Below are 26,441 nucleotides of genomic sequence, written 5' to 3'. Positions count from 1 at the left end.
TGTTTCTTTCATTTGTAATTATATTTTAGATACACGTTTCATGAATTATCAATAGATAATTACAGAATAACTTTAACCAAACAAATGTTTCGTAATTGTATTTTGTTTGTATAATAAATTTGGGAATCGGCAAGTAATTTTATAAATAAATATTTTTACTTAACTGCCCTCATTATGGAATTATTGTTACCATCATTATGGAATATATTGTAATTTTTATGCACGCGTTTTCCTGCCATTCTTTTAACCTTATGAAATATATGATATAAAAATATCAAATATTATCTTCTCAGAAATAATGTTATTCATAATTATTTATTTAATAAGATTGCTGTTTTTGGAGAACAATTTCATTTTCTATCTTTCTATTTTGATAGCAGAATTGTTAACATAATCACCCGATAAAAATTATAAGGGTAAAATGATAGACTAAGGCAAGTATGATAGTCTCTGGTTTATGCAGATAAAATTTTGTGAGATTTTTTCAATGGAAAGTTAAAGTTACTTGTTCCCATCTGTGCTTTAAAAAGAAAAAAAATACTAAATGAAAAGTCGAATAGATCATTTAGTAGAATATAATGTCGTTGTAAAATTTCATTCTTAATGAAGTCATTAAATGAGATTACAAGCTGATTTGCATTGATGAAATATAATAATTAACAATTATAATACACTATAAATATAACAAATATGGTACAATATAAATATAAGGTCATAATTATAATATAACAGTTTTAATCAACAAAGTCATTACATCCCTATCGCATGATAAAAGTCACTGCAATTGTCAATTCTTATTTGATTATATGTTGTTTTACTTTGCGCCGTGACATCTTTTTCCTTTTGCAATATTGCAATGATTTTAATATTAGATTGACGCATTGCGCTTCATGTATATCATGTGATTATAAATTAATACTAAATAAACACTTCCTAAGGTCATGTTCTTGGTCCATCTGCGATTATAGTTATTTTCTTTACCTCTTAATTAAAAAAAGCGTAAAAAATGAAAAAAAAACAATTTTACCTTTTAATGTGGTTTTAATAATCAAATGACTATTATTATCAATTGAAAATAATAATGCACCAACATTTAACATTGAAAAAATATGTAAATTTTCGTTAAATTCTTTGATTTAACAGAAAAGAAACTGTTCCAATTTTTTAATCTCAAGCAGTAACTAAATATTCTAATTCATTAATTCATTTTTATTTAATCTAATTAATTTTATTTAACAAACTAAGTGAATTTCTTAAATCAACATTCACTCACAAAAATACTTTAAAAACTTAAATTTACACATTAACATGTGTGTGTGTGTGTGTGTGTGTGTGTGTGTGTGTGTGTGTGTGTGTGTGTGCATTCTTGGTCAAAACACGAGTTCTTTATGCCGCATGTAACTATGTAACTTTTTTAAGTAATAATGTCTAATTTAAGTTATAAAGTCTTCGTGTAATAATTTTTTGAATTATGTAATAATTTTGTACACATATTGTAGAATTAATTCATATTTAAAAAAAACTGTTCTTTTTATTTCATCTGTTTTAAAAAAATCTATTCCTTTTAATGCATCTTTTAAAATAAAAATAAAAACTTTTTTTTAATATTTCCATTCATAAATTTTTTGATATATTTTTCAAATATGTATTTTTTGTGATAGGTATTTCATTTATAAATGTTTGGATATATATATATATATGTGTGTGTGATAGATTCACACCTAAATGAAATTCCTTTACATCAGGAATAAACGATGCGAATTTTTGTGACATCGCACAGAGCTACATTATGCTGAGCTACCTTATACATTGATAGATCTTTATATAAGGTAGCGCAGTTTGATAAATTGGAAATTATTATTTTAAATGTATTGATTCTTATAGATATGAATTAATTTTATGAAATGGATATTGAAATATATATTATGAAATCTAACAAATTTGTATCTTGTTCTGCCAATCCTGCAAATGTAAACTTTAAAAAAAAAGATAATATTATATAATTTAAGTGACGATAGATAAATTTTCTAAAATTAAAACAAAGGGAAATAAAGTTATACTAGATTTGTTTTTATAACATTAATGTATTGAATATTACTATTTAGCATAGAATAATCATTGTATGTCTTCCTTTTTTTGAACTGAAGATTAAAACCAATTTTTAGTTATTCAGTTTTTTTGTTAACTAGGACCCCACTCTTTATTTGTGCTCAAAACCTTGAAATATAAAACACGGCGCTGCCTTTTACACCTAAAGTAAACGATACGATTTATTACGTAACAATCACACTAACCTTCAGGGCGAAGAGGTGCTTATTTCCATCCACTTACCCCATTCTTCCTAAGATCTTCGCATCTTCCGGGGTTCGCATTTTTATCTCGGCTCCAGGCACCTGCATTACACAAATCATGAATATTTGATGGGGCCCTAGAAAAGATATCTGCATTCGTGGGTTAGATGTTTTTGGTGCTTTTATGAAATTTCTGCTCTCTTTTAATGGAAGTTGATTTTAGAATCCTTCAAAGAGATGCTGCTGCGAGTGCTCTCCAGCATTGTCGCTTTGCATGTCGGGATAATTTCTTTTGCGTTCCTGCTTATCCGTATTGCAGGGATGACTCTTTCGAAAGCAAATCTGGCACGTCGCTTTTTCTTTTGCAAACATATTTTGTTGTTTTAAAAATGAGTTTCTCCCTCCTCTACCCTTATATCTGTGTTAAACTATTCCTTTACCCAATCTTTTAAAGTCTTCGTTAAACTCTAGAAAAAGAAGGAAGTTGTGTTCAATGCTTTATGTTAAATGGAAGAATAAAAGGCTTTCCAGAAACACTCAATTATTATTTTGTTGTTTTTTTTTAAGTATGTGGCGATGTTTCTGAAAGCTTCTCTCTAAATCTATCGAAAATTCATGATTTGAAAGTGTTTGCATTATAACTTTATACCTTGTGTTTTAAAAAATAGAAATGTGTATAAATTGTTACGTTTTGTTATTTTCTTACTTGGGGAATTTTAATGCATTTTAAAGATATTTTTAAATATATTCAACAAACATTTTTACAATTTCTGTTTAAATAAAGAATCATATTAACCTCCCTTTTCTTGAATATTTAGATTAATAAGGATTAGTTAAGTCCTGTGGGGCTTTTTCAAGTGTATTAATTCATCCAGTAGTATAAAATTTAGTTAAAAATAACATTTCATTTTTAGTAAAGTTTTAAAAATATTGCGTCGAAATGGCAGACAGTTTTTGTTTTATTTGTCTAATTTTTCTTATACCATCAATCTTCTGAAACGCTCTTCATATGTAGTGAGCCAAGGTGCTACTTTTGTTGTATTTGTCTTTTGTCAGCGATATAGAAATTTATTTTTATTGTTTTTAGCACTTTAAAAGTAAAAAATAAGTACTATCTAAATGTTTTATTTGCTTTCTTATTTTCGCTGTGAAAGATTTGCATTACATTTATTTCTTCTAACACATCATTAATTACCATTGAAAAATAATATAAATCTTTTATTATTTATATAAAGGAATGGATAAAATTGGTATGCTATTTAAATATATCTGTAACTTTGTAACTAAAAGTAATAGGAAGAATTCGTAAAGACGTTGAAACTTTTGTGCAAATAATTTTATTTTCTCAGAAAATTCTTTTAAAACTGAAATTCACCTGTAAAATTAATTTCCTGAATTCATAAAATGAAATTCAGTTTACATATATATATAAACAAAATTTATTTAGATGTGTGGCCGAAATTTATTTTTATTATTTTCTTTTGGAATTAACTTACTTTACATTGAAGGCATATTATGTACAAGGGAAAGGCGAAAAGACCATGCGTCAGTTTGCATCAGGACAAATGCGCAAAAGATATAGGACTCATGCGAAAGTTGCCCCTTCAGTGATTTTACTATGAAATTCTGTTACCACGTGTCTACGTAGGCAAGGGAATCTTAGGTTTCTTTTTAAAAAGATGCGTAGCTGTTATGGATTATTATGCCTTCATTTCTGGCGTGGGAACCATAGAATGAGCAATTTTATTAGTCGCGTGTTAAAAACAACCAAATAAAAAGCGGTATTTGGATGAGGAAACAAGAGAACTTTCTACAACGAGGCTAACATGGGTCTATCTAAGATAAAATTCAATAATAGGATAATTAATAATTAAAAATAGGATTCACACTAAATTAAGAGATACCATTATATATTATTTCTGATCAGTTTGTTTTGCCTGTGTATCATGGATGAAAGTTATTGCATACCATGTAATAAACAGATATGTGTAAGAATATATATATATATATATATATATATATATATATATATATATATATATATATATATATATATATATATATATATATATATATATATATATTACATAAATGTATAATAGAGGGAAAATGTTGTGTTTTACTGAATTATTGATTTCCGATTTAATGTTACTCTACTATTACATTATTTACTGATTTTGCACCAAATATTTCATTTCATATGAATTATTCTACTAAAACGCAAATCTCGCTTATTTTTTCAGCCCCATTATTTAGTTGATCTCGCATATTTATTTTGTATTACCGTATTAGATAGTTCATACTGACAACATTATTCAGTAAATGATTATATATTATCTGCATTATTGGATTACTCGTTTCATTTTATCTGTATCATTAAGTCTTAGATCTCATCCTATCATTGATTTCACATTGTTTATATCATTGAATCCGTGATTTTAGACTACCTACATCACTGGATCATTGATCTCACACTGTGTTGATCATTGAATCAGTGATTTTAAACTACCTAAATCACTGGATCATTGATCTCACATTATATTAATCATTGAATCACTGATATCGCCCTGTCTTTATCATTTGATCACATATTTCTTATAACTGCTTCGTTGATTTTCACTTTATTTGTTTTACTGATCATGGGTTTCATGTTGGCTATATCGCTGAATAACCATACTGACTGGACATCTTTCATTTCAAGCAAATCACTTATCTAATTATTCTGTTTTATTGAATCGTCTCAGAGATCTCGTGCTAATACTGTCTGTTAACAGATCTTTTAACAGGCAGATCTTTTCTATTTGCTTAAAAAGAAAACAGATCTTTACCTTACTAAAGACCTTTCCAAAAGATCCTTTTTACTTGCTTAATAAATCATCATCCCATGTTCGATATCTTTCCTTTACACAAAAGCTTTACATTTAACACTCGTGTTCTTATTTTATCTCTGTAGATCCACCAAGAATTGAAACAGCTCCTCGCAATCAAACGGTGCTGAACAACGGAGTGGCCAGCTTCGTGTGTGCTGCAGTCGGCAACCCTAAACCCCAGATAGAATGGAGGAAGAATGGAAAGCGTGTCACCACACAGAGGTACACAGTTCAGGAAATGCCCAACGGATCCGTGCTCCGGATAGATCCTGTCAAAGCAGGAAGGGATGACGCCACATACGAATGCATGGCCGAAAATGGAGTTGGAGAGCCGGTCCGTGCACTCGCCACTCTCACTGTTTTAGCAGGTGGGTCCTCTAAATTTAGTTATTGCGTATAAAAAAATTTTCAATTTCAATTTTGCGATTCACCACGATAAAATTTTGTTGTACTTGTCTTTTTTCCGGCGTATAATTTCCCACAGTCTAGCCGATTTCAACTTAGAAACCAACATAAAAACATGTCGTTTATTTTTTCATGGATCTGATGTTTTCTTTAAAAAAAAGCTTAAAATGGACAAATAGTCGTTTAAAAAATAATTATTTCACTAAATTGAAATATATGTAGTAAATTTCTCTGGATATTCAAAAACCTTATTATGGCATAAGTTAACTTTCAAAGCTGTAGAGAGAGAGACAAGGTTATGGGCCCAAATTATAACAGCTGATCTTTTTGCATGATTGACTATTATTTTCAAGTATAATAAAGATTCGTCGGATATCTACTGAGCAAAGACTTTTCTTTGTCAACTCTATGCTTGATATTGCGCATATCCACTGCTGTCTTCTTAGAAAATCACAAAACATCTTCTGATATCTCTGAAACACTTTCTCAAACAGCATGATAATAAACTCTAGAGCTGTTTTTGCTTTGATGCAGAATTACTAAGGTAAAAACATCACACATGAAATCGGCGATTTCGAATAAAAAACAGAAATAAAGGAATTGCAAAAGACAACAATAGACAAGTAAATAACATAAAGAAATATCTGGTTGTTACATCGATTTGTAAGATTTTGGATATCATTACATCGATTTACAACTATATTTACAAAGAAGAAGTTGGACATTGTAGACATCCTTAAATTGATAATTTCATCTATAATTAAGCATAATTTTATGAAATTATATAACAATTTCTAATACTAATGATTTAAAACTAATTTCTAAATTTATTAACAAGTAAACAGACATTCGAAATAATTTTATTAAATCAAACAAAAGAATACTTATTTCTCAATGTGCTTAAGCACATTACAATTTTTAATTCTGCTCAGTTTGAATATCACTTTAGTTTGTTACTCTGTCTATATATACTTGATACAAACATCATTATCTTTCGAAGTGCGCAATATGCCACGCACATAAATTAACAGTTAGGTGGGCAAATACTATTTGTACACTTGAGTGCCGGGTCTAGAGTCCAAAACTTTGAATATTAAAGTTTGGTTTAATGAATTTTCTAGTTGATATACCCGGCGTTGCACAGGATTAAGATCCTTACATATATTATATTTTTGTATAAATTAGATAATATTTTTGTATAACATATTGTTATATACAAAGCTGTTTTTACAAAACGTGTGTATTAAAATAAAAGAAAAAATTTAAAAAAATGTAATAGAATAGTTCAAAGCTTTTTTCCTTGATCAGCGTAGGAGCTGCTGCAAACTATCGTATTTCAAAATCATCTGCGTTAAATTTTCTAACAAATTAATAACTGAAAGAAAAATTGCACAAAAATGAAACTGATATTTTTGAAAATGTAAAACTTTTAAGTTTATGATGGTATAAATTTTTTTCTGCATAATTTCCTTCAAAGTTCCCGTAAAAAATGCAAAATAACAATAATTTCTCATAGCATGAAAAGGCTGCTTTTGTCGAATATCTATTTCATTTGTTCGCAAGGACTTTATTTTTTTAAAAGATAAATGTTTTTTATAAAATTTTAAATTAACTTTAGTATCTCGACGTTTCTCTTTCAATTTCTTTTTGTTTACTTTGAAACAATTTTATTAATCTGATCTCTCATCCCATTTTTAAAGATTTTTAGAGAAAATTAATGTAATCAATGATCCTAAGCCATGTTCTAAATTCACAGGTTATTTTAGAGTAAAAAATAAATAAATTTTGTAGATAAACTCTCTTGTTAAATAATCGTTGAATTAATATGTAGAGACACTAATAGGGAGGAATTTAAAGGATTCGCATGTAATATTTCTTTCTTAGTTTCTGATTGATTTTTTTTTGTTCTGATCAGATTTCTAAGTTCTTATTCTTAGTTTTAATTGACTGTATTTACATCCCTCGTCTCAAGGTTTTTAAAAAAATTAAATTAGTTTTTTTTAAATATGTCCTAAATTCACAGATTATTTTTGAGTAAGAAATAGATTTTATAGGTAAGCTATTTTACCTACTTCGGATTAATATATGGTACAAATAAAAAATAAAATAAAGGTATGAATACTGATAATAAAGGAATTATAGGATAAGCATACAAATGTAGAGAATTCTTATTGTAGCTTGCAGTTTCGTTCAACATGCAGAAGAAACACTGAAATGTCCGTATCATTTGAAATATATTATAAATATCTGACATATTATAAACAGTATCTGATATATTCTCACTTCCGTGACTTACAAATATAAATTTTATTGACCTAAAGTTTATAAAATGAACTACTTTACTTTACTTTTGAATGGAGATCACTAAATTTTACTTTTAAAAAAAACAGAAAAATTATGTTTTAATTTCTAATGTCAGAAACATGTAGGTCTTAATTGATACACCCTTATCACCTTCATAGCTAAAAAACGATTATTTCATTTAAAGAGAAAGACATCAAATATCAAGTAAATTTAGATGAAATAGTTGAAAGCACACTATTTCCAATATTAAATTTATTTTTACAAACTTTTTGAAAAATTTTAAATAACATTGAGTAGTTATTTTTAACTATGTTATTTTTTCTTCTTTATCCGATATAACGTTTTTACTAATTAATATAGCCGGAGTTACTCGAATTGAAATCCTCTGATACATAATATATTTACCGTAACAAACATTACTTTCTTTTTAGCCGCTGTTTTTGATTAAAGTCCATTGAAATAGACCAATAATGAAGTTAATTTTTTCTATAATTCGTAAAAATTATTTTAAATTAGCATTACAAATATTGTTCACAAATGTCTGTTGTCTTCGTTTGAGCGATTGACTTAAACTTAGTTTTAAACATTAATGAATCGCTACTTCAAAATTAATAAAAAGCACTTTTAAAAAGTGTATTAAAATAAAAGCGAAATTTTTTTGAAATATAATGGTAGAGCTCAAAATGTAAAAAAAAAGTTATGTTAATTTTAACTGAATAGTTAATTAATTTTTGTGCTTTGAAATTCTAGCAGTATTATTTATCATAACTTGTTTTGTAATGTTCAAAATTTGATCGAATTCGTCCCAATTGCTCAGGAAGAAAAGGGGCACATAAATGCTTTACCACAACGACTTTCGAGTTTTGCAACGTATTGTCTCCCGATACTAATAAATGCCTCACAAACTTAAAATTTTCCTCACAATAATTTATAATCAGATTTAATATTCAGGGTTTCTTCTAAACGGCGGATCTTTGATGGAACCAGGTTTCAAACTTGAATCATTCCTTTTCATAGATATCTGACCTTTAAACTATCTCTCAAGAGTCGCTAATGACCATCCATCCTATTTCCTGACAGTAATTGATAATCAGATTTAACATTATGAGTGTCCTCTAACGGAACATCGTAGGTGGAATTAGATTTAATATTTTTTTCAAAACTTACGTCTAACCATCCAACTGTCGCTATAAGCCGCTAATGCAAAAAAAAGAAAAAAAAAGTATATTAATTAATTTAATACATTTTCCCAAAAAATTATGCCTTGGTTGTTTTTAACTTTATTATTGGTCCATTTTATGGAAACCACCGTCTTTTAGCCTCGCATTGTATTGTCTGATTGTTTCCCGATACCGATAATTAGTCGCATGCCTCCCCAACCTAAAACTTCCCTCACAATAATTGCATCGTTTGATTCTAATCACCCCACTACATCCCCTCAGGTGTGCAATGAGTCCGACATAGTTCGAATTCCGCTCTCAACGCTTCAGATGGCAACTAATTCCCCTTAACCCTCATGCCCGAAATGAACATGCAGTCCGCATTCAATTACACCTTTGTCTATTGGTGCATCGGCATGACTGTATAGATGTCAAAAATGTTTCGATTGATTTAGCTATCTTTCAGATGCGGACTGATTTAATGTTAATGAAGTTGAGTTGTGTGGAGAGCGGGTGATGTTTCGAGTATCTTTTAAGCCTGGCCTTGATTTGCTTATTAATATCGGTCGAGTTGTTTATTAACGGGATGACTGAAATATGAAAGCTCTTTTCTGTAATCTGATAAGTTCATTAAGCTACTTATAATTAGAGTTTAAAATAATCTCTATACTGTATAATATGTGGCTTCTTGTTAATGCATTAAATTAATGAGATTTTTAATAACAAAAAAAAAATATTTTCAGTAAAAGTCCCGCTTTTTTTTAAAGATGAAACCCGAGAAGGTCTTCATTATTAAATACATCTTTATATAATTTTGCCATTATGTTATACATATAATACTTACTTTTATCTTATTTGCAATAAGTAAAAACATATATTTTATATGTTGATTTTTAGGCAAGATATATATAAACCGTTAATTTGTTTTCTTACTAAATGAAATTACAATAATAATAGCGAACAAATATAGTTTTTAATATGTTTAAATGAGTTCAATTCTAATAATTTTGGTAAAATGTTACTTCGAATTTAATTTTCTGCGTGATGACTAAATCATTTAAGATTTTAGAATGAATGATTAGGAATTTAGAATTTTAGACATTATTTTATTTCCTGCGAAACAAGTACAAGACAAGTAAAAAAGTACTTATAGGTACTTTGGACAAAGTTGAATTTTTCAAAAAAGCACTATAGATGTCGATATGAAATCCCTTCCTGTTTGCTACGTATTAATACAAAACATTTCTTGAAGTTCTCTTAAATAAATGTTTTTAAACCTTTTTTTAATTTAAAAAGTTTTACCTAACTTAATTAAGTTAATTAACCTTTTGGTGTTTTATTTTATATGTCACTTTAATACCAATAACCGCAAGCTTATACATTCTTTTCAGATTAATAGCTTTTTATTTGAACGCTAATAACTGATGTTTAATATTTTTTAGACATTACTATGGTCGTTTTCTAAATCTTCCATCACATTTGTCTACCAACTCTGCAGAAACATCTAATGCTTTAAATTCTAATAGTGCTACCAGTTTATTTTAACTTAGTGAAAAATAAATTCTAATACCGTTTCCAACCTTTCCGTTCAAATAGAAATGCTCTATCTTCATTCATTTGAATTTTAATCTCATTTAAATGCATTCGTTTATGACTTACTGATTCCTAATTGTTTAATCATTTTGCTTAATACCACATTGGTCACATGAGAGTGGGTCACCAATGACCGACATCTGATTATTTCTATAGCGCCGTTGGGCTCATAGGCGACTGGCAAAGTTGACTGATATTTGAATTATCTTTCAGCCCTGCCATTCACACTTTCTTCTGTATTTCACCACATAAAATGACTGATGTGGCACTTCTGCACATTACTGTAATTTGGTCTGAGAATATTCTTAGCTGCTTAATCAATGCTTGTGGCTGAGAATATTCCTAATTATTTAATCATCCACCAAAATACTACATTGGTCGCCATGGGGTCACCAATTACCGTCATCTGGTTATTTCTATAGCTTCGTGGGGCTCATAAGTGACTGGCCAAGTGGACTGATCTGTGAATTATCTTTCAGTTCCGCCCAGTCGCACTCTCTATGTATTTCACTACATAAAATGACTGACGTGGCAATTCTGCACATTATTGCAATTTTGCCTTAGAATATTCCTGCTTAATCAATGCTCGTAGCTGAGAATATTTCTAAGTACTTTACCATCCTTCATAATACCACATTGGTCGCCATGGGGTCACCAATAACTGACATCTAGTTATTTCTGTAGCACCTTAGAAGTCATAGGTGACTAAAAAGGTTGACTCTCCAGTCACACTCTCTGCGTGATTCACTACATAAAATAATCGACATGGCATTTCTGCATATTACTGCAATTTGGCCTGAGAATTTTTTTTAACTGCTTAATCAATGCGCGTAGCTGAGAATATTCCTAATTACTTAATCTCAACTATAATACCACATTGGTCACCATTGAGGTCATCAATAACCGACATTTGATTATTTCTGTAGCGCCGTGGGAGTCATTGTTGACCGGCAAATTTGATTGATCTTTGAATTATCGTCCAGTACTGCCAGTCACACTCTGTTTATTTTACTACATAAATTGATCAACGTGTTACTTCTACACATTACTGCAATTTGGTGCGAGAATAGTATTTGAAAGAGACATAATTTATGCTCAATTGTAATAAAATTATGCCATTAACGACGTGATAGCGCTGGTGAACGAACATCAAATAAACATTATTAAAAATGTACCAAAATAATAAAATACTATTATATTTATACTATAGCGTCACGGTATAAGCCTAAAAATCAATAGTCATTTTTCAATCAATTTATATATAATAACGTGACGATATCAATATGTTGAAATTAAATAAAAGGATAGTGTTTAGAAAATAATTTATACAGTATAAACTTGGATGAGATCGAAATGGACAATTTCAGAATTAAAAGAAAACAAAAATATTAATCTTAACAAAGAAACACATCGTTATGAATACAAAATCTATATTTATTTAAATGCACAATAAAGAAATAATTGTATCAAAAGTATTGCTGTAAATTTAAAAAAATAACGTTGGTGTAAAATGCTGATATTAAAAAAAAAGAATTTGTTTGTATATATAAAAAAAATCTGAAACATCAAATAGATGCAAATCGTTCCGATATCAGGAACGAATGCATCATTTGAAGCTGAGTTCATCCCTGAATAGAAAAATATTTTGCATAAAAAAAAACTACAAAGCAAGGGCATTGATACATTTTTCTAAGTATGTATACAATTCTTTTCATTTTATTCTTTCATTCAGAAATATATTTTTACAGAGGCAGATACAACGGAAGAGAAGAAATTCCATTTCAGAGTTCCGCGCTATATTTTCTCAACAATAACGACACACAATGAATTTACAATTCCCCAAAGCCCCAAAGTGGTGAACTTGTTTCTACAATACACTTTAGAAAAGGCAACAAAGGACATAAAAAAATGGACGCTGTCGGCACAGGATTATTTTCCGTTTTAAAAGCATGTGATAGCGGCTCCAATGCGCGTCTTCCTTTAACACTCGTTCCAAGCACTCTGTTTACTTTAGGTAATCCCAAATGGCAACCTTTAGCCCCGACTTTGGTTGTCATGGCAACGACGATCAATATTCCAGGTGCAAATTTGTATTGTAGAGACTTTTACCTTAAATGTGCCTGCCTTTCGAGCGCCCTGTCGCACTTTTCGGACCACACATAAAAGGGACGTTCTCTTTTTAATTTCCGATCCTGAAGAAGCGACGGAAATGTGGAGATTCGACTAGACACCAGAGATGGGCCATTAATGTGCGTCTGAAGATGATAAAGGTTGATGCGCCTTTGTTGCTTTGAAATCGTAATGTGGATGATACATTTTTATCTTATTTGGGAAGCTATTATTCAGATTGCGTATCTCATAGAAAATTTGAAGTTTGAGAAAATTGTTGATTATCACTGAATATAGTTTATAAAAATTTCCAAAATCGTACATGATACAAATTTGTTGTAAATCTTTATATATTTAGCCGATTAATATAAATATGTCAAATTTTCTTTCATTAAGACAAAAAATAGATGTAAATCAAATAGCTAACAACTTATTTTTTTTCTACGCTTCTTTATTCAATGGTGCATTGCATCTTACTCTTTTTCTTCGATAACTTTGAAATAACTTCCAAAATTATAGTAAATATCATTTTTCTACTGGCAAAACTACTGCACTAATTTTGCGACTATTCAAGTTTACAGTTTTTTTTTAATTACCGTTTCAAATTGTATGAATTCTGCAATCTGGACAGAATCTGTGGTTTAAATTGTTGTGGATAACGAGGATGACACGTGAGTCGGAATCCCTCTTTCCAAAATTTCGCGCTTCCAGTTAATGAAATCAACTTCGAACCTTGGAATCATTTGGTACCGAAACCGAGAATGTACAATTCGATAGCCACATTCCAAAATCTAAAGAAATCTGAGATATTTTTGTTTATTTATTTCTTGTTTCTGAGTTCATATAACTCGAAAACAAACATAAAGTATCGATTAAAGTTATGAATTCAAATTTAGGGATGAAACTAATTATCATCATTGGTTGCCAGATAACTGAACACTACTCCCTGACTACTTCGATCCAAAAATAAAAAATTAAGAGAAAGAAACTGTCCACTACTCTTTAGAATGGGAAGTATTTCTGGAGTCCAATTTGCCGGTTGAGGGCAGAGAAAAAAAAATGGAATAAACCATTACAGATGTATCAGACTTCTAAAAATTCTTCAGTAGTCATTTATTTAAATAAAATAATTAACCATGTTCTGTTCAGATAAGCATTAATATCCACGTAGCTGAAAGATTAATACTTCAGTTGTAAATTTTTATTGCAAAAACTATAATATAAATAATATTAATATAAATCGCTTAATATAAATGATGTTAAGCACATTGACATACTGCTCAGTTTTTACATTCTCTAAATTCTTCATGTCAAACAAGGAGTATAAATGTACAGATTCAACGAAAGATCAGAATGGTTTCCATAATGAATACTGAAGATGATATTGCTTGTTGCATTTTTATTGCAATCGCTTTTGAATTTCTACTCTGTGGAATATACAAACTTACTAACACGCATAATTCTGATGGGAAATGAGTAGATGAAAATTCATATTGCGTGTGATGCGCATTTATTATTTTTCAAAGTTTTTATTTTCTTCCGTAGAGAGTTTAATTATTTTTATGTCGTGTTTTCAAGCAAATTTTAAGGCTATATTTTGGCGCGAACTTTGTAATTTTGCACCGTAATGAATTAACGAGGCCAATACCAGGATCGTCATGCTCTTCTAAAATATTCTACTCCAAACCGTGCAAATTTTGGAAAAGTCGCTTGAGGTTTTGAAAAAGTTATTATATGTTCCAGGTGATGTGAATTAAAATAAGTTCAGTTTGCGAAATTAGAAGATGTATCTTCATAATTCTTAGTATTATGAGTCGGTTAGTACAAAGCTGAAAACCTTCTTACGAAACATTGCCTTGGGGGTCAAGAATTACTAGAATAAAGAATAATTTCATATTTTTTTTAAAAAATGGAACTAAACTGATTTTTTTTAATGGGACAAAATTTATCAGCTGTTTTTGTTAAGTTCTCCATTGTTATTAAACAAGAAAAATAGTTATCACTATTTTAATCTTGAATATTTGTTATGTTGGTAAATTTAGCAGAAATTTTTAATGAGCAGTAATCTTTTAGGCTTCATCAATATTGAATTTGACTATTATATTTTCCTTTTTTCTTTTCTTTCTTTTTTTTTTTTTTTTTTTTTTTTTGTTTATTTTCTGTTTTTACTCTTCAGATATGTGATTAAAATGTTTAGCCAAAAATGAGATAATGGGTGGAACAATTGTTTAGAAGATTTGGAATCAGTAAATTTATTAACACTCATAATTTTTATGGAAAATGAGTAGACGCCATCAGCTTTAAGCTCATTATCAGGGCCGAAATGGAGAAAACATTCTAGTTAATTTTCACTCTTGTTTTTGTTACCACTATGGCATACCGATTTTTAAGCAAATTTAATAAAATTTCTGAAGATTTAGTATATTTATATTATAATCATTAGTAGAACTGTGATAAAGATTAATACTATTATCATACTCTAGATACTAAAACTCAAAAACAAATATTTGTGTCTTACATTTTTCATTAAGCTTTAATTTCAGCTGCTATTTGAAAGAGACCATCAGCACCATACTGATGCAACTGATAGAATTATCAGATAAGTCAAATGTTGAGATAAATTGGTTTGCGAAGTTTAATTTAATTCACTTAGATATTCCTGGAATGCGTAATAACCTCATCTTTACTTGCGAAATGAGTAATAATTCATACGTTCACTAGCAACTCGATGTTTGTCGAAGTTAAATGTAATTTAGAATAATATTTCTGTTTTATCTCTACTGCAAGTGATTTAATTATACAAATATCTAAATTTCCGAGACAAAATAGCATTTATTTCTATAGTGTTACCGGTATTAAGTAAATACAATAAACTTAATAATATTAAATTCTACCAAATGTACATTAAATCGAAAGGTTATTATTGGTTTTGTCGTTAAATTTTATTAAATTCAAACTGGAACGAATAAAAGCTTATATGCTCCGACGCAATTTATGATGGCAATACTAAAAGTTTCTAATATTATGAGGAAAGGAAAGAATTTTTATTATCAAACTTTGTTTTTATATCACGAATAAGCACGCTGACGAAGTCAATTCATGCTCACTAGGCACATGACAAATAGAAAATAGCATCTTTAATTTTGAAATCTAGCACGCATCTTTCGTGGGAAAAAAAAGATGAGACATACTTTTAAGTTCTATTAATTGTTGTTGTTCTTCGTGTTTATTTATGTGTTTTGTATTTGTTTGCAAATAGATCAGTATTTAACATGATCTATACAGTTTTGTAAAGTAAATATTTATGGCTTTATCTGTGTAGAATGCTGATAGATTTCTGTTCATTATGGACATTTTAAAAACAGAATGCTTAGCAACGTTTCTTTAGATAATTTGGGAAGAAGAGTGAACCTATCTTTCTATCCATCTCTCTCTCTCTCTCTGTGTGTGTGTGTGTGTGTGTGTGTGTGTGTGTGTGTGTGTGTGTGTGTGTGTGTGTGTGTGTGTGTGTGTGTGTGTGTGTGTGTGTGTGTGTGTGTGTGTGTGTGTGTGTGTGTGTGAAATAAACACATTGAAGAAAGAAGAAATAGCTGTTATTACTTATTATTGAATGGCATCAGGGAAATATAAACAAATCGCTACATGAACATTTCAAACTGCTTCATTTATTAGTTTTACTTAAATCAAATATTTTGCCAATTATTCGAACTGCAAAATGTTATTAGAAACACTCTGAAGTGGGCTGTCTGTGTCACAAAAATCTCCATTTTATCAGAGGAAAGAAGATACTAAAGGAATTAAAAAATAGGCGTCAAACAAAAAGATTTATAGAGCTCAAAAATAAGTTCAACCAGAGCTAAATGGACAATCGCAATGTCATTATTTATTATAATTTATTTATTTCAATTTTTATTATTCGCAATGATTTATTTTTTCCATAATTAAATCATTGCCAATGCAGCGATTTATTTATGGAAATTAATGACCATATCTTCCAAAACTCTTATTTCACAAAAGTGCTTTTATATTGTCTTCGAAAAAAAATGGCTCTTTCAATGATATCGATTTCTTTTCTTTTCTGTACACTTGGTTCTTTATTCTTATTAATTTTTCAATTGAATTTAATTCACAATCCGTAACAGAGTTTTTAATGTTATGGTATAAACTCATTCGCATGGTTTTGGCAATATTAAAATCGAGATTTAAAAGATTACTTTCTTTTGATATTTTCAAAATCCGTATGAATCATTTAACAGCCTAAAAAAATCTATAATCCGATTTTTAAAACGTAATTTTATTTTTTATCAGGATTTGTATTTGAAATTTCGCTTTATTCAGCAGTTCCACAAAGCATATTCTAAGCATGATGCTAGGCAACATCACAAAACATATTCTATGCATTTCAGAGAAATTTGCAGCTTTATTGTAACCTAATAATAGAACACCGGGCTTTAGAACGGAGAATCGCTGATTCGAGTCGTGAAATTTGGAGATTTTTCGTTGCATGTTGGTCTGATGCAGATGCGTGGAAGTTTGTAGAATGAGGCACAGGTACGATTATCATCCTGATCGTGTAACTATTGTTCAAAAATATGAAGCACGTCTCAAAGCAACTGTGTTACAGTTTCAAAACGAAACGCTAATCTAACTCCAATAAACTCCGAAAAACCATAAAAATCTTTTAAAATTAGCTTACATTTCTTTGCATTCATGAAAATAAAAATAAAATAGTAGCGAAGCGCAGGTACGACTATTGTTATGATTATGCAACTATTGTTCAAAATCCTCGTCCCAAAGCAATTGTGCTACAGTTTCAGAATGAAAGGCTAATTTAACTAAAGTACAATAAATTACGGGAAACAGTAAAAAGTATTTGTAATTAGTTTACATTTGCTTTCATGGAAATAAAAATAAAATAAAACAAATTTAATTTTAAGACTTGCTTCGAAATAGGTTTTGAACATCAAAAATTTTTCTGATGCAATGACGTTGTGAGAAACAATGCCGTATCGATCAAAACTAAATTGTAACGAAGGAGTAAATGTACTGTCCCAAAGCGATAAATTATAAGCAAAAAAGTCACAAAAAGTAATAAAAGGGGGGGGGGGAACGGCATTGAGAATAGTTTATTTCATAATAGCTCATCAGCTTCATGATAATTCAATTCAGAATATAATCCTAAATAATTCTGAACTCGTTTGTAAAAATCGCATCACATAATCACCAACCACTTGAATCTAAAACTGAATTCCCAGATGGGAGTTTTTATGATGGAGATGTAATTAAAATTTTTAATTGAAACTGAATAAATTCGCACGTTACAGAAACTAATACTTATCATCAGCTAGAAGGCGACTAATTTTACTACACATGGAACTGTGATCATAATTTAAATGGATTATTCTCTGGGACTTCCCGTCACCATGTTTATTCGTTAATTTTGTCTCCGACCCCCCTCCTCTCAACTCTACTTTCTCCCCACCCCCATTCCCCATATTGCAACGCATTGTGTTTCCAGAAACCAACCACTTTGCTATTAGGAGTAGTTAAATCCTCTTTGTTGACAAGGCCCGTCGGAGTAATGCAATTTATTAATACAAATTATTTCCCGTTCATTCTTGTTAAGAGATTACTAAAAGCATTAAATATTAGAAGACTTGATTTGCAGCGCTACGACTGCGTTATAATCAGGCTCTTTATGCTGCTGCGGTGAGATCATGCGTGAAAAATATGCGTTCACTAGTCAATGATAGTATGATTTTTTTTTTTCACTTCTCGCTTTTTTAAATTTGTGAGAAAGGTTTTCGATTAATTACCAGGTGTAATCTTTTCTTGAACTGTTTTATATTTCCTTCACACACAAAAAAAATCTGTTAATTGAAGTAATTTGTGATATTTTATGGGTCTTTATTTTTATTTGTATCTGCGTTGATAATAATTTTATTTTGCCTTAAAGGCAAGATAATTTTCAAGAGATATATTAAAATTGTTATGATTTATTTGAATTTTTAGCTTCTGTTTGTTTCAAATTAAATCAGATTTATATATTAACATGAAAAATATGCATTCATTTGTTAATAACGTATTCTTTTTTTCTTTTAATTCTATCCTTCTTTAGTATTTCTAATTCTTCTAATTTTATAATCTTTTCAATATTTATTTTTAATTTTTACCTTTTTTCAATTTTGACAAACTTATTAGGGGATATGCTCTTTGTTATGTAATTTCTTTTTAAAAATCTGTTTTACTTGTTTGTTTCTATAATTTTTGAACTGAATTATTTTCGAACTTTTGTGTTTAAACTGTTATTTTGAATTTTTTACACTTTAATAAAAATAATATTTCATAAACAAATGAATATTAGTTTGCCAATAATTGTAGAAAATGTTCCTTTTCAAATTCCTATTCCTTTTTTTTAAAAATGCAAGAAAATTTTTTTTTCGATCAAATATTATATGACTCGTACCATAGTTGAAATAATTGTATTTTGTTTAAAAGAAATTTTGTCAAAAACAAACACTTGATGTAATTTGAGAGGTTTTGTTTCCATTTTAAAAATTTTTTCCTGTCAATTCTTAATTAAAGTTGTTATTTTTTTTATTAGACATTTAAATTCTCTTATTACCTTTTTGCACAATCAGTCTGGAAAGTTATTAATATTCCCTCTGCTAAATATTACATTTCAATCAGTGATTATGAAATGTTTTTATCATCGCATAAATTTAATTACTATTTGATTTTTATTTTTTATTTTATTGATTTATATATTAGTCAGTAAAAAAACTAATACATCAGAAATTCTTAAAAATTATCCTATTTCTCTTTCAATTTAGCAATCGAAATCGTATTTTCAAAAATGAGTTTAAATTTTTCGGTAATTTAAGACTAGAACTCAGATAATTAATTAGAAAGAAAAAAGAAGATAAAGAAATAGAAAAAAATATATAATTTTTTAGCATTTAATCGGCATTGTCAATTAATCTTCGTTTCTAACTAATGAATTTTTCTTATTCTTATAACCGAATTAAAATTTCAGAAATTACTCAGAAAGGCACATTTTTATTATACAAAATATGTTTGTGCCAGGCTTGATAGTTTTAGGTCTGTACTGTAGAACACCAGCACAGATACGCAAATATTCATCTTTAATATTAGTAGATATAGCTATACTTTCAAATTAGAAGACGATCATAATTTAAATCTAATTGTAGATAAAAGCAGATTGACTGATTTTCAGAAACACCACTCTATTTTTTCCACTGATGTATCGGGTATATTAAATATTTATGAACATGAATAAAATAATGTTTTTGTCTCTTTTTTCCGAGGGAAAAATAACGCAGTTTTCGGTGAATACAAAGCCTCCTCCTCCATTTGCATCTAGTACGCTGTTCCTGTCATATCTGATACAAGATGAAACAAACATGAGGAAACGCATTGGTTCTTCGGGATATGCACTCATGTCTTGTTTCATAAAATGTAAAGTTTATTTTTGAGACAGTGATTGCTTAAACTCGAGAATGAGTGCGGCGTATTTTGTCCTGCTCTTCATAATAGTTCATTTTTCATATTTTTTTTAAATCTCTAAATAGATTTTAGCATTCCCCATTTTCTTATTCTTCGTTTTCGAACAAGCTGTCTTGTTCTTATTTGTTTTTTAACCAGTAATAAATTTTATAAGAACCTCCCCCCCCCCAAAAAAAAACCTGGAAGTAGCAGTTGCATTAGAATATCAAAGGTTAGAAATAAAATACGAAATAAATATTGCTTCGAGAAATGAAATGGAGCAAATATTATCTCCTTCATGCTGTTTCTCTGCAATTGAAATATTCCAATGTGGAAGTCACGCTTCCAACTTTTTATTTTAGTTTTTTATTTTTTATCACTGTCTCCTTTTCAAAATTTACTCCGTTTCGTTGGGGGAGGACATTATATTGCCTACTTGTTCGGTAGCTAAGAAAATTTACTCCACGATCTTTATATCTATCCCAATAACATATAACCTCTTTCTCCACTGGTAATGTACGCTCTTTCCTAGATATCTCACTTTATACAACGCCCGTGAATTTACATAACACCGACCGAAGAAGAGTTTATTGAATTTTTACAGGCTTTTCTTGATCCTCCCTTTGCAGCACCTCTCCCCCCTCTAGACATCAGAGGCGTGATTGTTTTTGCCTCCTCTCCATAGCCAGAGGCTGTTTCGCATAATTCCGTGGGATTAATAAGTCTCAATTTGAAATTTCCTTGCTCTTTTTCCTTAATTGCGCTGAAATTGGACCCAAAAAAGTCAATAAGTTGTTGAAAAGGTTTTTTTTTATATATATATATATATATAGAAGTCACTGTATTCTCTGAATCTGTTATTATTTGTTTCCGTCTGAGGAATTTGGAAATGTATGAATAAAAATGTTTTCTACTTACAAGGCGTGTTTTAGGTACGGAAGAAGAATGTAAAATTATAGGAAGTATTTTGAAGATAAATTAATGTTTAATGAATTCATACGCAGAAGATCAAACTGTCAGTGAGATAAAATATTTTATTCAGTAATCGTCATTTTGGGTTTACTTCATAACTGATTTTGTTTCAGTTTCGCATGAATTATAATGCGCATAATGTAATTTCCATTAGCTTTGCATAAATTCGGCCTATGAAAATTAACGCGACGACTGGATAGTATGAAATATTGATAGCAGACTATGATGTTTAATGAGTTCATACTGGCGAATTAAAACAATGAGGAGAATGAAATATTTGATTAAGTAATCATTATTTTAGCCAGCCTGCATAGTTGATATTTGTGTTTCACATGAATTACAAAATGTAGGATTCAATTTTCACTTGGTTCTAAGTAATTTACCTTCTGGTTACGAAACTTATCATGACAAATGAACGTCCTTTGTTTCTTGCTGAATTATGTGTGCAAAAATGTATGTACAAAAAAAAATTTCAACAATGTTTTTTTAGGTACGGAAATTGAATTTAAAGTAATCTAAAAGATTTTGCAGTTAAATTAATTTTAATGCGCTTGTACGAAGAAATACAAAAAAAAAAATGGGCAGATATAATATTTGATTTAATAATCATTATTTTATTTGGACTTCATAAATGATATTCAACTATCAATTTTTTCAATAGGGAGTATCATTCAGTTGTAACTTAGTTTTAAATAATTTCTGCTCAACTGTAGAATTTGTTATTAATGCGCTTTATTAAATATTGAAATTGCAATTACAATTACAGCTTTCTTTGAATACTAGAAAATCTCATTTAAAGCTAAAAAAAACTTTTTGAACATAGAACTTTTTACTTATACATTTGAATGTTTTTACTACAAATTACAAAATTATTTAAACGACAAAAATCATGCAAGAAACCTTTATGAAATATGGATGTTATAATCACATAGCCTTTATTACAATTACATAGTATTCTTTTAAAGGATGAAACATTTTACTATATCAGTTACAAAAATCGTGACATTTGCAAGCTAATTGTCTGAATTGAATGAACTCCCTTAAAATCTTTTCATCGTCAAACAAAAATGTTGTAAGCAGATTTATTTTATTAACCGTTTATAATGTATAAAATTTTGTGTGATTATTAAATTGTTCAAAATTTGTTGTTTTTATGGCGCAAGATTCAAACATTATAATTCTGCGGCAACAAAATTAAGAAAACTCATATCATATTAACAAATGAATCAAAAATAATAAAAATGAAATAGTTTCAAAAGCATGTTTTTATTTATGCTCTAAGAAGTAAAATAAAATTATTTTATCAACGATCCGGAGTTTAAAAGAAAAATCTGAAAAACATAAGACGTTTATTTAAATGTGCTGGAAACAATCGGAATCTTAATCATATTCATAGCAAATTTTAATTTTTAGTAAATGCTTAAGGATATTATTTTTATAATTCATTGATAATTAATCTCTTTGCCATAATTTCTTTAACACAAACTGCACTTTTAAGAACTTTCCGCTGACTTCCAGATTTTTTTAAAAATTACTTTCTAATTATATTTTAATTCATCATAATTATTATTCAGTTTTGTAATCAATTTTTCTCAAATTCTTTACCAGATGACGCTTCACATATTAAATCAAAATTTAACTAAAAATTTATTCCGTCGATTGTTAATTAACATCTAAAACTATATACTACTAACATACTGCTCTAATTTCTAAAAACTCATAATTTCAGACGTCTTCTAACATTTCCAAAAGTGAATCAAAAAATCTATTGAAAAAACATTTTTCTTTACTAATATAAAAAAATGAAAATAAAGAATAAAAATATGTTAAAAACAAATTATTTTATAGCAATAATAATGAATTTATCTTCTATATACATAAAAATTATATTAATCATTTTTGTATCTATCACATCAAAGACATCTATTGTAGCAAAAAGCTATCCATGATAAAAACTTCCAAATAATAATGTTTCCATAATGGGCGTTAAACTATACATACTATCTAAACTACTTTTTAAAACATTCAGTCTCTCTTTAAGATGCAAAAACAACAATAGTGGAAATAGACACATTTTTCTTTTGCTTGTCTCTTCAAGAAAAGGAATTTGTGTAAGTAAAGGCAAAAGAGAATCGCGCTCGTGTTAGCTTGTTATAGATTAATGTAAGCTGTATTTCCTAAAAGCTTGCAAACAGACTCCGGGAAAGAGAAGAGGTATATTTCTTTTCGGATATTCTCCTGGAGATGATTAGATGTTGCTGCAAGGGAAATAGTCTCTTTGTGTTTTATTTGGAGAACAGGGAAAAACCTTTACGGTGCATTTCAAACAATATTTCTCTATCGTCCTTTTGAAGTAGGCTGTGCTTCAGATGCTGCCAATGACTTTTCTCGATGCGTGTGGCTGTTTCTAAAGTCTGATTTTATCTCTTGGTTTTGAGATTCAGCATTATTAGATAGTTAAAAATTGTTTTACTAAATGTTTAGTGTTATTTTATTTGATGGTTTGGTGGAATTAAATAGCTATTTTTTTAAATTAAATATATTTCTAATTAATTGTTATTCGTCTCACTTTTAAAGGGATTACGTTACTAAAGGTTTAACATTAAAAATGATGAAAGGATAGAGACAGAACAAATGAAATATTATACAACTAAATTCATTACATATAATAATAGATATAATTGACTGTAATAAATAGAATTATAATTAATAATAAGAATATAATTAACTAAGATAAATATAATTATAATTGACTTTAACAAATATAAAATAACATACAAGAATAGAACGATAATTATGTATGTATGATATTTGTTATGATAAATATATATTTGTTATTTAATTGTTAGCACGTAACATTTTTAAAGAGATTGCGCTATTAAATGTTTAACGTTACAAATGAAGAAAAGATAGAGGCAGAGCAAATGAAATATTGTACAACTAAGCTCATTATATATATAATAATAGATATAATTGATTGTAATAAATAGAATTATAATTGATAATAATAATATAATTAACTATGATAAACGTAATTATAATTGACTTTTACAGATATAAAACAACATATAAGAATAGAATTAATTAAAGAAAGGACTATATTTAATAGAAAGAAAACAACGATATAGCAAATAAAGTAGAACAAATAAAGCAATGAATATAAATTGAACAAATGATGTAACAGACAACAACATAGCAAATAAAATTAATAAATCATATAAAGCAAGGTGGAACAACAGCCAAATTAATATATGGAATGGAACTATCAAAACTAGAATGGAAACAGTTGCATTTGCATATATTATCGTCAAAATATTAGAAATAAAACTTCTCTAATTACCAAAATCCTGGAACATCAGATTCTTTTAATCCGTAAAATTGATATGGAACTAGGTAAATTTTTTTTGTGTGACAAAATAATGCTCACAGTTGTAAGAAAAGAATTTTAATAAAAGTAATATTTATGAAAAAAAAGAATTCTGAAAGAATTCTCTTAAATTATCGTTTGCGTTTTAGCAAGAAATTGTTAAGTTGAGTTGTATAAATTAAATAGTATACACGACAGAAATAAAACCTTATGCAGTGAAAATTAAGGATTATGTAACATCTAGAGGAAATAAAATATTAGATAATACATCAAATAAAATTAATAGATCAAGCAAACCTGTAGATCAAGAATAAATAAAGGTAATAAACATGAATGGAATAACAGGCAACAATAGAATATACAAAACAAATAGAATACGTAAAGCAATGGTAGAACAACAAAATAATCAATATATCTAAATGGAACAAATAAAACAATAAACAAAAATGGAGGAAATTAACGAATAATTTATATCTAGAAAAAATACTAAACAATTATACAACAAGAAGTAAAATAATAAACATTAATAGAATGAATGAAACAAATACTAGCTATAAAAAAAGAATACTAGAATAAACAAAACAATGGGAAAACTAATAAAGCTATGAACAATAATGGAATAGATAAAACAATAGAACAGAAAATTTCTTTATATAAATAAAAAAATATAATTACTTTTATGCGAATAAAAAAATAATTAAATTAAGCCTTTATTAACATTTGTGTATCACGAAGGGTAATCTGCATTTTAACGAAAAAGAAAACATGACTGGTATCGGAAATTCAATGTTATGATATAACAGAAATTATGAAATAAGATTATTGCGCTTCGAAAATGCGGATTGAAAAATTATTGCAAAAGAAAAAATATAATACTCTGTAACAAAGTTTGTTATAAATTTTTAAAATCCTTAGCTCCAAACAAAACATTGTCAAATCTTGCAAGTGCAGTTTCTATTAAAATAGAACTACAGATCATTCTGACGGTTTTTACAATAATTTTTTACCTATTTTCGTTTATTTGTACTTTAATATATCTTGAAAAGTTCAGTATCAAAACAAAAATTTCGAAATAAGTTGACACAATATAAGCTTCAGGAAAATTAAAATGAGATTTTTTACACCTTTGTTTTTTTTAAAAATTTTTATTCCCTAGTGACCCCGAAAGTTTTATTAATTCAGTATATTTTATTTTTAATTTGCATCGTGGCTCCTTATAGTTATATAAATTATTCATTTAGTTTATAAATTTAGCTTAAGAAAAACTTACTTAATAATAGAAAGAACCTACAATATGCAGATCAAAATAAATGCAAATGCTGTTTGTTTAAAAACTGAAGGGTTGTTTTCTTTGTGTGTGTACTGACTTTTCGTTTATAGTTAAAGATTAGTTAAAATGAAGCTATTAGTTAAATTATAATGTTTCAGAACTGTGTACGTAAAGTATTTGACCTCTACATACGATTTAAAATTCTAAATGCCACGAATTGATTTTTTATATTACACTATTCTATTTTATTTTATTAATACGTTTACATTTTGTGCGTTCTTTTTAATGCTCCATTCTTTAATCAGTTGAAAATTCTACTGATAGTTATTTATGTATTTTGTTATTTATTAATTTAATGGATTAGTGAACACCATGAACACTACAAAAACCTCATCTTTCATCATTTATTTCAGATTAGCCGCTCTTGGCGACCATTTTGTTGGGAGCAATGGTGATTGAGATTCATTTGAAATGAACATCTTATACATAATGCAAATTAATTGAATTTACTTTTTTAATTTTCTTACTTTAAAATTATGATAGGTATTTAAAAATATAAATTATAGTATTATTGCATTTTCTGTTCATTGTAAA

At 28.4% G+C, this 26,441-nt stretch overlaps 1 protein-coding gene across 15 annotated transcripts in view; it reads left to right on the top strand.

The window, feature by feature from the left end:
- Positions 1–26,441, top strand: part of LOC129962049 (tyrosine-protein phosphatase Lar-like) — a 648,630-nt gene that overhangs the window by 504,711 nt on the left and 117,478 nt on the right. For all 15 annotated transcript variants that reach the window (XM_056075746.1, XM_056075747.1, XM_056075754.1 and 12 more), the window contains one exon: positions 5,245–5,529. In XM_056075746.1, coding sequence (XP_055931721.1) covers positions 5,245–5,529 — 285 coding nt within the window. The remainder of the gene's footprint in view (positions 1–5,244; positions 5,530–26,441) is intronic.

This window comes from Argiope bruennichi, chromosome 2, assembly GCF_947563725.1.
Source record: "Argiope bruennichi chromosome 2, qqArgBrue1.1, whole genome shotgun sequence".
In the NCBI taxonomy this organism is placed as follows: domain Eukaryota; kingdom Metazoa; phylum Arthropoda; class Arachnida; order Araneae; family Araneidae; genus Argiope; species Argiope bruennichi.
Note: the sequence above shows the minus strand (reverse complement) of the source record. Positions and strands in the feature narration are given on the sequence as shown.